This window comes from Mirounga leonina, unplaced genomic scaffold, assembly GCF_011800145.1.
Source record: "Mirounga leonina isolate KUSES-001 unplaced genomic scaffold, KU_Mleo_1.0 Mir_151, whole genome shotgun sequence".
In the NCBI taxonomy this organism is placed as follows: domain Eukaryota; kingdom Metazoa; phylum Chordata; class Mammalia; order Carnivora; family Phocidae; genus Mirounga; species Mirounga leonina.
Window position 1 is genome coordinate 53,685,501 of NW_023270377.1, and position 15,110 is coordinate 53,700,610.

The 15,110-nt window shown below is 41.9% G+C and overlaps 1 protein-coding gene across 1 annotated transcript in view; it reads left to right on the forward strand.

The window, feature by feature from the left end:
• Positions 1-5,686: 5,686 nt before the first annotated feature.
• PDE11A (phosphodiesterase 11A) overlaps positions 5,687-15,110 on the forward strand; it is a 388,181-nt gene continuing 378,757 nt past the window's right edge. Inside the window, exon 1 of the mRNA XM_035007663.1 lies at positions 5,687-6,781. Within this exon, the coding sequence (XP_034863554.1) occupies positions 5,870-6,781 (912 nt within the window). The 5' untranslated portion in view covers positions 5,687-5,869. The remainder of the gene's footprint in view (positions 6,782-15,110) is intronic.

Sequence of the window (15,110 nt, forward strand, 5' to 3'; positions counted from 1 at the left end):
TCTCTCGCCTTGTTCTTAGGCCTTTAGACTTGGACTGAATTATACCACTGGCTTTCCTGGATTTCCCGTTTGCAGGCAGCATATCATAGCCTCCATAATCATGTGAGCCAGTCCCTCATAGTAAATGTATGTATGTATGTATATATGTATGTATATGTATATAATACTCTTTGGTTTTATTGGTTCTGTTTCTCTGGAAAACCCCAAATAATACAGCTCCTCAGGTTTTGGATTTGGCATAGACCATGAACAAATTCTGATATTAAATTCCTATAAAGATAAATGTAAATATCTCTGTGTGGAATTTACAGTTTAGAGATCTTTAATCTTTTTGGAATTGGAATAACCCTTTTTTTTATTTGATCCCATGGACCTCTATTTCCTAAAATAATAATATGCCAATTTTAATTTTTTTGAAGTGAATGTTTCATTTTGGAAAATTGCATCAACCTATTTGATGATGCCTATTGTTCACATAGTGAAAGTCTGTTTTAGGAGATGGAATAATTAGGAGACAAGCTTAGGATTCATTGGGCTTCAAGATATTGGTTTCAAGTTGTGGGATGTTGGTAGGGGAGGGATGGAACCAGGAGCAGATCAGAGGTTGTGCTTAGCAGATGACTTTGGAGGAGTTCAATGTCTGCTCTAGATCTCAGTTTCCATGCGTACAAAATGAAAGTGGATTATTAGATGATTTCTAAAGTTCCATCTCGTGCTAAAATGTAATGGGCCCCCTTTGGAATAATAAAAGTTATTCTGCATATGTAAGCCGGTGCTTTGACAGGGAGAGTGATCAATCAATAAATCCTAATTGACAATGGCAGTGATAAAGTAATGAATACTTGGATCAAAGAGGAAGCCCTTGTTCTTGAAAACTACAAGTGGGAAGGCCCCTTTATCTTCTCCATTCTCCAATGAGAGGCTACATGGGCAATATTTCTGTCTTGGTAGAAAGGAGAAGGGGTATATAGAGGGGGAGTCTGTAGAGCTTTTTCCTTTAGCTGATTGATTTATCATCACAGTATCATACCTTTTCAGGGTTAGTGTCCTACAGTAGGGTTCTGTTGACTGCAAATGTTGTAGAATCTATCATAGACAGTTTTGGTGGAATTAGCAGAACTATACAGAGAAGAGGGCAGAATTGCAGAAAATTGGAGCTATAGCATCCATTATTTCATAAGGGGACGTCTTCAAGATTCCATATTGGGCCAAATACTTTTCATGTGTCCCTCCATAGCTTATACAGATCCTTCTTTGTCCCTGCTACTCTCTACCTAGGAAGGATGACCCATATGGATTCTATCAACAAGCTCCAACACCTTCTAGCTTCTAGTTGGGTGTAGTCATGATAGGAGGGAGGGAGAATGAGTTCAAGGTATTTATTTCTGATATTCCTCCTTTGAGGTCAACTTGAGCTGTTGATGTCTTTTGACAGGCTGTCACTATTCCTCTGAAGGCAGTTGTTACTATGTAAGTCTCTGTCCTTTTGAGTCCTGGTGACCCTCCCATCAGGTCTGGGGGTGGTGATTTCTCTGTTGCTTTAAGTCCCAAGTGTCTTCATTATCCCAGTGGTTTACATATATTCCACCTTTGTAATCAGTCTTCTTATAAATTAACCCTTTTGAAATTATTTTGAGTGTGCTCTGTTTTCTCTTGGGACCATGACTAATACACCATTCTACAAATTGAAAATGAAGAGGAAATGGCAATTGGGGCCACATCAACACACATCTTATTATGCAGCCCTCCATCACAGCCCTCTGGACTATCTTATGAGTATTCTCTGTCACTTTCTTACTTTCTTCCTCAACCATTGACTCCTTCAGTGACCTCATAAACCAAGCAGGGAATAAAGCTGGAGCCAATTCAAAACCAAGCCACAAATGCTCAATTCATTTTCCCACCCTTCCCAGTATTCTTCTCTACTCTCACTGCTCTTGGTGCTGTAGACTGTGAGATCCTCAATCAAAGGCAGAGGTTTTATCTTAGTCTCCTTTTGCTCCAAGAGCCTGGAACATGAACATGTAAAGCTCTGAGAAATGCTAAACAACTGCTTTTATAATGAATACATGGAAGATGGGATTAAGGAAATGACTAACTATTAAACCTGTTTCCAAGCAGACCAGGGCTGGTCTCTCCCTTCTTTGAGGATGCTCAGTGCTTTTCTTACCTCCATGCACAACATTGCTGCTGCATTATAACCAGTCATGTCCTGGTAAACAGTTTTTGTTGTTGTTGGTTTATAACAGCTTAATTGAGATATAATTCACATACCATACAATTCATCTATTTAAAGTGTACAATTCAATGGATTTTAGTATAGCCACAGAATTGTGTAACCAGCACCACAATTAATTTTAGAACATTATTTTCATTAACTCAAAAAGAAACTCTGTACCTATTAGTGGTCATCTGCTTCGTCTCTATCTCCCCTCTTCTCATCTCCTGACAACCACTAGTCTACTTTCTGTCTCTTTGGATTTGTCTGTTGTGGACATTTCATATAAACGAAATCATACAAAATGTGGTCCTTTGTGAGTGACTTCTTTCACTTTGCTTAAACTTTTCAAGGTTCCTCCGATTTGTAGCCTATATCAGTACATACTTCCTTTCTATTATGGCCAAATAATATTCCACTTTATGGCTATACCACATTTTATTTATCCATTCATCAGTTGATGAACAATTGAATTGTTTTCACTGAATGTTGGTAAATGTTTAACAACTTGCAATCTGGAAAAAAAAAAAACTGATTTGTAGCATTTGTTGACTTCTATCATATAAATACTCCCATCATGGATGACTGCAAGCTACATAATGTCACTGAACATGGAGTTGGGAAGAGATGCTAAAATGGGCTCTGTGAGCCTCTGCAAGCCAGTTCCAGCATACCACTTTGACCATCTTTGCTGATGTTCCACTTAAGTTACTAGAGATGTGATCACATGCAGTGAGGTTTCCATACACTATCACTTAGGATGATAACAATGATAACATAAAAGTAATACAACAGCTAACATTTATTGAGCACTTTCTATGTATCAGGCACTGTGCTGATTGTTTTTTAAAATTTAATTCTTGATCACCACGATTTCCTTAGCAGCCTACATCTCCAGACTACCAATATTCTGTGCTTGATTCACTGTCTGCTAGGTGGTCTTCTTCCTGTTTCTTAAATACTCCAAATACATTGCATACCTCAACTCTGGCACTTGCTTCCTCTGCCTGGTACATTCTTTTTCCCAGATATCAACATAACTCATTCCCTCATTTCCATCAGATCTCTGCTCAGGTGTCCCCTGCCCAAAAGAGCCTTTCCACTACCTCATCCCTTTATCTAATCCCTTGCCAAGTTTTGTTTTTCTTCACAGCACTATCACAATGTTCTCTTATTCTGTGTATTTATTTTCTTCTTTGTGTATTGGCTGTCTCCCCACCTTCTCTGTGAAGGCAGAGCCTTTGTTTTGTTCACAGTTGCATTTTCAGTGCTAAGGCCACGTTCTTAATCATGCTAACTAAGCTGGGAAATTTGGAATTTTTGAATAAGAGCCTTCTTTCTCCTGTGTGCCAACTCCTGGTGCTGTTAGAGGGGTGTTTAGAGAATATTCTGCTCCAGCCCCTGCATCTCTATTACTAGCCTAAATCCTGGCACCCATAGGACTCAGCTGACACAGGTGGAAGACAGTCCAGTGATGTGGCTAAGAGCATGCCTCACTCTGGAGCCAAACTAAATGGATCTGCACCCAAGCTCTGCCACCCACTGACTGTGCACCTTGGGTATGTTACTCAACTTCTCAGAATTTCTCCATCTTGAAAGTACGAGAAGACTCCTCACCTCCTAAGTCTGTTGCGAGGATAAACTAATCTCTTAATTTAAAGTGATTACTGCTGGGGTGCCTGGGTGGCTTAGTTGGTTAAGCGTCCAACTCTCGATTTCATCTCAGGTCATGATCTCAGGGTCATGAGATCCAGCCCTGCATCTGGCTCAGCGCTCAGTACAGAGTCTGCTTGAGATTCTCTCCCTCTCCCTCTGCCCCTCCTTCCTCCCTGCCTCAGGCGCATGCTCTCTCTTGCTCTCTCTCTCAAATAAATAAATAAAATCTTTAAAAAAAAAAAACATAAAGTGATCAGTGTTGGGCGCCTGGCTAGGTCAGTAGGTAGAGCATGCTGATCTCAGGGTTGTGAGTTCAAGCCTCATGATGGGTGTGGAGCCTACTTAAAAAAAATAAATAAAATGATCAATACATAGCAAGTACTTGATACACCTTGTCTGCTTAGCTCTGAGGACATCTTCCGGCAGTAATCTTTACTTACTGTGTTAGGTCATCTGTGTGTGCCTGCCACATGGAAGCACTGTAAAGTCATTGCTTGCTTCCTCTCTAGCTCTTTTCTATTACCCTCATTGCTGTCATTCTGTAAGAACATGTCTAGATTGTCCTGCTGTCCCAGGGAACTAGATAGTTCCCAGTCTGCTTTTGTTTCTCACCAAAGAGGAGACCCTTGAGCATCAAGAAAGTGTTATCAGCCTGCTGTTCTTTCCTGGAAAATCACCTACATTTAACCACTAGGTTTGGAAAAGGCCCAAGGGAAACTTGATGTTATTCTCTGTCTAACTAGCTGAGACAAGCCAGATCTGGAGCATCCCTAGGTCTGGAGAAAGAAAAGCTTCCCACAGAGGAGAAATCCTTACCCACAAAGACCTAGGATGTTGGTAGGAAGGGAAGCATTGGTGGCCTTGCCAGACTGAGTGGGGAAAGAAGGAAGAGATGGTCAGTCATCCATGAAAAGAAGAGAAACCACCCATAACATTATGCAGGACTGCCCTTAAGTCCGCCTTGCTATACGCCCCTGCTAGGTAAGGTCACCCTAATCCAAGGAACTGTGTTTTATACCCTCCCTCCATGTACCACCTTTTCCCACTCTCCCAGGTCCATGAATTTGGTTAAAGTCATAAGCTAATGGGTAACTTCATTTGCTAATTTCGGGGAAATCCAGTTCCATTAATATTTACTGAAAGCCCACAGGAGCTGGGCAGTGTTAGCGGGCAGTCCCAGGAATCTTAGGAACCAACAATCCACAGTCACATCCCAGAAAAATAATCCTCCCTTTCTCTGAGCATCCTCATTTCCTCGGAGTCAGCTTCTGGGTCTGATGCCTGCAAAACACCAACACTTCCTAGTACTTGGATTCCCACTGGGCTCCCCCGGGACCTCCTGGAAACGCTGGAGGATTAAGGGACGGGGAATTGGGAGGGCTGGGGAAGTAACGATGGGAGGAGGGGAAAGGAACAAGGTGCGTTTCCCCCTTTAATCGTGTTCCAATCAGGAGTCGGCCGCGTTCCCAGGCGCCGATTCCGGCGGTTCAAAGTCTCTTCCAGGAACCGCCGGGCATCCTGGGCGGTGGACTCCGGCTGGTCCGGCGCCCGAGCCTCCCTCCAAACACTCCCCCCCCCCCCCCGCCCCGCCCCGCCGCCGCGGGCTCCGTGCCTCACTCAGGGGCGTGTCCTGCCCTACCTCCCTTTCGCTGTGGTCCACTCAGCCGGGTACAGCGGCAGCGGGCGGCGGCAGCAGCCGGAGCCAGAACAGCGATAGCTCCGGCTTTCCAGACTGGAACTGTGGCCACGGCAGCAGCTCAGTGGGGGCACCTGTGCGGAGCAGGAGTAGCAGGACGAGGGGGTGGGGTTCTTGCCAGCCACTCTCCGAGCCCGAAGGAAGGGGACCCTCCCAGCTGAGATTCCTCTGCTCAGTCGGAGCTCGCACGGAGCTGGGAAGACTGGTGGGTGTAGCCATGTGCAGGACCAGCTAGAGGGCTGGGGTAGGTAAACGTTTGGTCCGAGTGTAGAGTGGCCGTGAAAGCTGTGTCTGGGACCATGACAGCCTCCCGCCTGGACTTTGGGGAGGTGGAAACTTTCCTGGACAGACACCCAGAGTTGTTTGAAGATTACTTGATGCGGAAGGGGAAGCAGGAGATGGTGGAGAAGTGGCTGCAGAGGCACGGTGGGAGTCAGGGGGCGGTAGGCCCAAGGCCCGCAGTGGCCGGCACCGGCAGCTCGGCTCACAGTGGTGGCAGAGGCAGCGGCAGTGTTGCCGGTGGCACTGGACCAAATAGCTCGGCCAACAGCCACCCCGCTCCGGGTGGCGCGGACTGTGGCGGGGTTCCCCTGAGTCCCAGCTGGGCCAGTGGCAGCCGGGGCGATGGGAGCCTGCAGCGGAGAGCTTCTCAGAAAGAGCTCAGGAAGAGTTTTGCTCGCTCCAAGGCCATCCACGTGAACAGGACCTACGATGAACAGGTGACCTCCCGGGCCCAGGAGCCCCTGAGCAGTGTGCGGCGGAGGGCACTTCTCCGGAAGGCCAGCTCCCTGCCCCCCACCACGGCCCACATTCTCAGTGCCCTGCTGGAATCGAGGGTGAATCTGCCTCAGTACCCCCCTACGGCCATGGACTACAAGTGCCACCTCAAAAAGCATAATGAGCGTCAGTTCTTCCTGGAACTGGTCAAGGATATCTCCAATGACCTTGACCTTACGAGCCTGAGCTACAAGATACTCATCTTTGTCTGCCTCATGGTGGACGCTGACCGCTGCTCTCTCTTCCTGGTGGAGGGGGCAGCTGCTGGCAAGAAGAGCTTGGTCTCCAAATTCTTTGATGTGCATGCAGGAACCCCACTGCTGCCCTGCAGCAGCACAGAGAACTCAAACGAGGTGCAGGTCCCCTGGGGCAAAGGCATCATTGGCTATGTCGGGGAGCATGGAGAAACGGTCAACATTCCTGATGCCTACCAGGTAGGACTTTGCATTGTCCCCCTTCCAGAGCCCCACTGGCTTGGAAGCTAAGCCTTCTGTTACCCTTTGGCATCCAGGAACACATTAATTTAGATTCTTTACAATACTAATCTTGCTACTTAAATTCCCTCTGAGTTTAGACCAGTTAGAATGTTACTACACCATCTTTGATGTAATGGTCTTCTCCGAACACACAGTGGTTTGTGAACAGTTCACATATCACAAGGACTACATTTTGCACTCATTAATATCACATGGTTCTCTGTCAAGATTCCTTATCTTTAAGAATATCACTATATGGTTTTAGAATGCATTTGTGAGGTGCTTGAAAAAAAAAAGTCTGCTCCAGAATACTAGTGTTAGTCTGAAGAAAATGGGATGTTGGTGTCTCTGATGTCTTTTGGGACTGTAATAAATTTCATTCTTTCAGAGTTGGACGGGAAACAAAGTACCAAACTACTTTCACATCCGTTAGCTTAAAGTTGCATGCATTTCAAGGTAGGGAAGAAGGACAGAGGAGGAAAATCAGAGGAAGAGTGGGCCTTTTTAATTGTTTCTGTTACTGAGTTTAGAAAGGTTGGACAAATAGAGGGATTATTTATCTTGAGGTTTGAATATAGCATTTTCTGCTGTCACCTTTTGACAGGACTGAGCATGTAGGTTTTTAGTTTGTGAAACAAACAGATATTGGTAATTTTCTTAGCAACTCCAGAGGCGATCAGCAGGGTAAACCTGCTAGTTTCAAGTGGAAAAAGAAACCCAACATGCTGTTTTCTGCTATTTCTAAGCCTTTCATTTTCACGGCAATTTGAACTTGATATTAAATGCCAGATCCGAAAGCCAGTCGATTCTAATTTCTTTAGTATCTATTCACTGAACATGATGAAATTGGATGTGCTTTCTATGAGACTTCTTCAGAGTTCATAAGAATTGAAAGTTTTGTGGTCATTTGATGAGCACTTCTTCCAGTGTCTAATAGAGCTACCTGTTTCTCTAGAGTTTGGTAGCTGTTGATTAGAATAGCAAAAGTGGTGGGAAGAAGACTGAGGGCAAAATTTTCTCCATTTCATCTGAAAGTTGACAATTTTACATAGAAAATTGACTGGCTTGGACTAAAACCAAGTTTCACATTTTTGCGAGGTGTCTGTCAGTATAACACTTTCGTAGTCAGGGATGCCTGTCAAAATACCCTCTTCATTAACCTTTTGTTATTGATTAGGTGCCTTATTCATTATACCCTCCTTGAAGACTGATAGTTTTAGGTCAAGCAACCAATGAATGAACTTTCACAAGTGTCTCTTTCTCTGTGATCTTGGAAAATAGGAAGAAAGGAAACATTTAATAATTGGAATGTTGAAGATTCTTTAAGAAGTTGAACAATCACAAAGTATTTTCCTTCCTATTCCTTCCACATTTGTATTGTGTGTTTGGGCTAAAAAAAAAAAAAAGAAAAAACAAAAAAAAAAAAAACCAAAAAACCTCTTCCTAGTTGGATGGCACTTGTTAGAACCCAGAATTGCATTCTATTCTCTTCATTGCCTTACTTTTTCTTGTTCTTCCTCAGCTGATTTTCTCCTATTTCTATGAGCCTTTATTTCTTGCTCTCCTCCTTCAACTCCCAGCTTGTATTTAATATTGTCCCCATAACCACCTTTTCTTCCAGAGCAGAATTCCCAGCTTCCTCAGCAGTTGACTTGCCTTCCTGCTGCCTGGAATCATGGCTAGAGGTGTTATCAGAGTTACAGACAATCGGGTTTGTAGCAGCTGATATTTCTTCTGGGCCCTACTCATACTCTGAAGACAGAATGAAAGCAAAGTTGCCTTTGATATCTGGAAGCTGACAGTGGGAAAGGAGAGTCCCCAGGGTGGCAGCGATGGCTATAGAGAAGACAGGTTGTTGGGAGGACCAGCAAAAGGCAGGTAGGGGGAGGGTGTGATATTGGCTGAGAATTTGAGATCTGTCTGCGTCATGCCTTGTCTTCATTTCGACCTGAAATGAAGAAAAGTTTCTCAGAAAGTTTCTCTTTCCTTTCACCACTGCTTCTACTATATATTTCTATATTTTTAACGTGGTGTGTTTTTCTTCATTTTTTAATGCTACTCTTCTTCAAAAAAAATGCTTTTTTTTCTTTATTATGGTGTACCATAATATGTAGTCTCCATTAGTGTGACCTTGGGAGAATTTCTTTATCTCTAAGTCTCAATCTCCTCTCTGCAACATGGGAATAATAACATCTATGTGGCAAAGATAAAATAATTGTTTGGAAAATAAAATGAGTATCGCATTATAGCCCCTAAAACAGTACCTGCCACATTGCAATTGCTCAGGAAATGGTAACAATTTATGATGATAATGATGATACTAGTCTGCTAGAATTCTTTTTCTTTATCTCATTTTCAATTGTTTTTCTCTTGATCAGGGACTGAGAGATGTGGACTCAGCACATTTTGACCAACCTACTCTTTCCCTGAGCCATGTTCCACCATTAAATAAGTATTTTAGAACCATCTTTACATTCAAGGAAGATAGAAATATCTACCCTTCAACTCTCTACTTCAGATTCCTCTAAATGTGATTGATAACACTTGACCCTATCTTTTCCTATCAAAAGTTTTATGCTTTGTTCCTTTTAGAAACCCATGCAATATAATTTTTTATGGAGTTGTATTAATGCTGCATCCTTCCTAAATTCTAGCATTTCCCCCCATCCTTCCCATTTCTGACTCTTATAGATTTCTCTTAATGAAAACCGACAACCTTTCAAATGTATGATCTTTTATCACAGTGTTGTTGTAATTCTGATCCTCTGTAAACATTCTGAAGTTTCTTTGTAAAAATATAACCATCTTCTTTGATTTTCATTACCTACTATGTTTTTAAGATGTTTTTTGCTCAGATTCAACTAGCATTCTTTTTCTTCTTCGGGAGGTGAAATTTTTATGATACAACATTTCAAAATTTAATCATTTAAAAATTAGGCTGATGATCTTCTTGGGTTTAGGATATGGGTGAGAGAAAAGCATTAAAGATACTTATGGAATTATGATAATAAGCAAGACATTCTGGAGTCAAGAGTAGACTGTTTAATGAAATACTAAAGTTGAATACAAGTTCTGACAGCAAAAAAACCCCTTAGTTTATTTCATTACTTTTCATTACTTTCTTCAATTTGTCTAAAAAACAGACTTGAAATTAGAAGAAAAAGAATTGCAAGTGGAAAAAAATTCATTTTACGTAGCCAGTATGGATCATAGTGACTGCCATTTATCTTTTTTTCCCCTGACAGTTATAAGTTATTAAACAGCCCACTTTAATATAGTAATGAAAAAATTGCCCTCAAGAGGTTGAAAATAAGAGCACTCAAGTAACAGGTGTTCTCTTTGAGATTATTCTGAGCATTCAGAATATAGCACTTTAAACATTAATAAAAAGTATGAGATGATATTTTCGTTAGTGTTGATAATGATGATACAGGTGTTTGATGGGCTTTGGGTCTGAAAAGCAGCCAGGATGTTTTGTTAGGTGAACTGGGAGGAGGAAAGGGGATGACGCAGAAGGGTTACAGGTGTGCCAGGGTTTCAGAAAACTGATCTGTTTACAGTACAGTTTCATTTATTCATTAGTTCCAAAAAAAATACACTGAGCACCCATTTTACCTAAGGCCTGGGTAGGGGGACTGTGGGTATACAAAGGTGAGAGGACATGCTTTTTTGCCCTCCAAACACTTATATTTGAGGGGCATATACTATACACAAACAAGTAAATACTAAGCGCTGTACTTAATAAATGTTGCAGACTAAATGATTAGTCTCAGAGGAGAATGGAGTCCCATTGTGACTGGCCTCATGATGGAAGACTTCATGGAGTAGGTGCCATTCAAGCTGAAAAAAGGGTTAGATTTCACCATTGGAGACAGTTGTGGGTTTGGGGGTCATGATCCAGGTGTAGTAAAATGGCTTCAGCAGAGACACAATAATGAGCAAGCACAAAATGTGTATAGGGCACAGTGAATGGTTTCATTTGGCCAGAGTATTGCCCATGCTATAGAACGAATATGCAAAAGTAAGATGAGGGCAAAAGAAGAAAGAACCTTGAATGCCTGACTAAAGAACTTGAATTTTACTAACAGTCGGGGACTAACAGTTACAGGGAGCCCTTAAAAACATTTTAGTAGGATCAGGGTGGTGTTTTGGGTAACCTGGTGGCAGTGGCTGAATGGATTGAACAGGGGGAGGCTCAAAGCTGTGGCAATAATTAACAGTCTATTATGACGATCTAGTGGAGCCATGATGAACAACTGAATTAAACAGGGACAGTGCAAATGGGCAGCAGGGGACAGATGGAAGATGTTCTGCAGGTGTGGAGTTGGGCTAAGAGGAAGGGAAGATAATGCCCTGGGTGATATGGAGAAGGGTGCTGCTGTTATCAATAACAGGAAACAAAGCTGGGCAAGTAAAGATTCTAAGTAGAGGCAGTTATGTAATTTGTGGAGTGTAGTGCAAAATGGTAAAGCAGGAGCCTGGTTGGAGGTGAAGTTAATCTTCTCTTCCCAAGAGTATGCTGCCTCAACCCACAGCAGACATGCAACACCCTAGTGATTTCAACCTCCATGCTGAGAAACTCTGTGCCTGGATTGGGGGTAGGTAAGGGACCCTCATTGAGTTCCCTGCCTAATTGATCATAATGCTGCCAGCTCTGGGTGAGGATGACCACAGCCTTGCTCTTCTCTGTGATGGCATGGGGCATGCACCTGACCCTCCCCACACTCCCACCCAGATCCCAACCAGGAGCAGAGGGCAATAGCAGATGTGGAGTGCAGCCTCTCACTCAACCAGGATGACATGGTTGTAGCCCCTGGTCACAAGGGAAGGGTGATGAGGTGGGAGGCCTGGGACACAATAGAGCATGATGGATAAACGACCAAGAACTGGTCCTGGGCAGGCAGTGGGAATGAAGACTGAGTGTGAGCTAAGGCTTCAAGATTTGGGGTCATATGCCCCTGTTCCATTGGACTTCACTTAGCACAAATTCAAAGATAAAATTATTAAGTGTTTCCTACAGCATAGCATTAAACCTCAGGCAGGGGGCCCCTAGGCAACGGCACCAGTCACGTGTCCATGAAACTGGCCTGAGTCTGAGTCATTTTTATTTATTTATTTATTTATTTATTTATTTATTTATTTGAGAGAGCAAGAATGAGAGAGAGAGAGTATATGAGAGGGGGGAGGGTCCAAGGGAGAAGTAGGCTCCCTGCTGAGCAGAGAGCGCGATGCGGGACTCGATCCTGGGACTCCAGGATCATGACCCGAGCCGAAGGCAGGAGCCTAACCAACTGAGTCAGTCACCCAGGTGCCCCGGGTCTGAGTCATTTTGAGTGTTAGGTGGAGTTCAGTTTTATTTCGGCTAGTGTCTACTGCTTCCTTTCACATGGCCTCAGCTCCATTCTAATTACATTATGTGCCATTTTCAATGCCTGGACTGTGCTCTTCTATTTCTGTGCTTTTCATCCTTTCTGCCGGGATTACTCTTTCTCCGTATTTTCTCATTCAAATCTTGCTTTGCCTTCTCCTAATATAAGAAAGGAGCAGAGCTGATTGCTTATCCTTGATGAGAAGAGATGGAAAACAAACAAAAATTATACACAAAGTCATATTTAAGAATGCATTCTACTATACTGACATATTTATTATATGTATTAAGTAAGAATATGAATAATGATATTTTATAATTCACTTTCATTGAATTTCATTTTAGAATAACCTCCATTGAAATAACTACATTTAAATGTGTTTGGCTTCAGAAGGGATTAATTTCATATATCTAGAAAATTCAGTGAGGAGTACACTTCATTCCCTGATGAGCCACTGCTGACAGACATGTGTCCTGTGATTGAGTTGCTGAGATTTGCTTAAAAGGCAGATGTTGATCCCACCCCAAGACTGGTATTAAAAGGAGTTACATGAATTCTTATTTCAGCCTTGCACATAGTGTTTTAGAAATTCCCCTAAGCCCACAAACATGTTCACTAGCCCAGAACCAGAATTGATCTTGTGCTTGAAGCAGGAAACATTTGCTGTTTCAGCCCCTCTTCCTGACAGACACATGATCATGATAAACACAGTGACAAATTGCATTTGCTGCTTTGTACATGAGGATAGATTACAGAGAAGTACAGTTCCTACAGAATCATGGGGAGGTAATTTAAGGTTAACTTAATTTTTTCCCAACCCATAAGCTAAATGTTTACTAATCTGACCAATTTATTTTGGTTCCTGAGGTTTGGGTCACCTGTTTATTTACAAGGTTGGCTTAATTTGGAAGTTAGTGTTTCATGTTTAATATAGTGTTGAAAAGTCATTTGAAGCTGTCCTCTGAAATAGCTTTGAGTCGTTTTACCGGAAAGTCAACAAGATCCTTGACGTCCACTACTTGCTACTTTAGTTACTTATTTTAAGGGTGGTGTTTTGCAATATAACCACATTCTTTTGGAAAGTGTAATTTGAATCATAAAGGAAGCTGTTTAGTCATAAGAGAGTGGGTTGGGTTTCTAATATTTTGGGAGAAATGTTGGTTCCTGGCCATTTACAGGCATTCAGGCTAAATTTATTTTTATTTATTTTGGGGATTAAAATAGTAAAGAAGCCTTCCTGGTATTAAAAAAAATGTGTATCTTCTATAATTCTAATGGTTTCTTATTAATTGGTTGGTTTCATTGACTGTTGAACAGTGGTTTTATACATTAATGATAAATTCTGTTTCCTATCATAAAATATAGCTTTAGGCTACTGCAAATTTAGTACAAGGAATCTTTTTTATCTAAATGAAAAAATGAGGAACTTTTGAGAGCTTTTTAAGGGTGTCAATTTTTTAAAAATTTAAGCATGATGATAGATGGGAAACTGAAGCTCCACTGTGGATTAACAATAACTCTATTTATGGAGCACTAATTATGAGCCAGGCATTAGCTCATTAGCAAGCATTGTCTCTTTTAATCTTCTCAACAGTTCCCAGAGGTAGCTATTACCACCCTCATCTTCAGAAGGAGAAACTGAGGCTTAAAAGGGTTGAATCATTTGCTCAAAGCCACTCAGGTGGTGAGAGAGCTGGGATTCAAAAGGAGATCTTTGGACTGCAGAGCCTTCATGCCTACCATCCCCAGTGTGGCCTCTACTGACCACGAACTATTATATGCACACTGATAACTGTCCCTTTGCCTTCTCTTTTTCTCTGCCAGTTTAAATCCTCTCAACCCTCAAAGCCCCACTTCATGAAGCCCTTGCTAATCCCTGCCCCATCCCACTCCAACTAGACAGGATTTCTCCCTCTTTGATATTCTGAAATGCTTTAATGTGCTTCTTTCTATTTTCATAGTATTATAACTATTTGGATACTACATGACCTCTTGACCATGAATTCCTCAAGATCAAGATCATGACTTCTTCATTTCACATTCTGCAGTAGGTCATATATGGATTCATGCAAATCTATTCAACTGAGTAATTACACTGATATACCCTTTATGTGGTCAGTTCAACTACCTCTAAGCACAAAGTTCAGCCTGTACAGGCCATATACATAGCTAAACCAGGAAATTCATCCCCTGAGCACGTCTTTTACTTTTTAGACCTGATTTTGTAGATTTTTTTTTTTAAATAGGGCTTATGAAGCCCAGATAACTGGTCAATTATCTGAATTGCTTGTCTGCATTAATCAAATCTTCATAGTAACTGCTGGGCCCCTGTCTCCCCACCCCCTTCACTTATATTTATTTATTTATTTTAATTTTACTTTATTCCATGTGGAAATATGGAGAAAATAGACTGCCACTAGCCAAATACTAAACTAGCAACAGCTCACTTCCAACTTCTTGGCCAAAGCATAACTTGGGGCATGACTGTTCTGGCTAACTGAATTGTCTAGTTTTCTCATGATTACCCCTATTCATGCAATACAACTTCTTGAAGGTAAAACACTCCTTCCAGGATAAGGTCTTACAGATGTTAGAATTTTCCCCTGAAAGTCCTTTCAGACATGAGAGATTATATTGACCAACCTGGTAATTATTTATTTTTCAGGAACATTGCACTTTCAAGTTTATTGATTACATTTCTTACGCTTCACATACTCTTAAAAGGTGTAAAAAAATTCAACTTTTGAGATGGTTGCATTTACAAACTACTCATTCCAAGATGTGGTTATTAGATGTCCATGGGGCATGTCCAAGTGAGAGCTATCTCTTCCCCTTCTATTCCCTATAGTTAGCATCAATAAACTGGGCTGGTTGCTACACCACCCCTCCATCCCTCCTCCCAACTGAAATAACAAAGT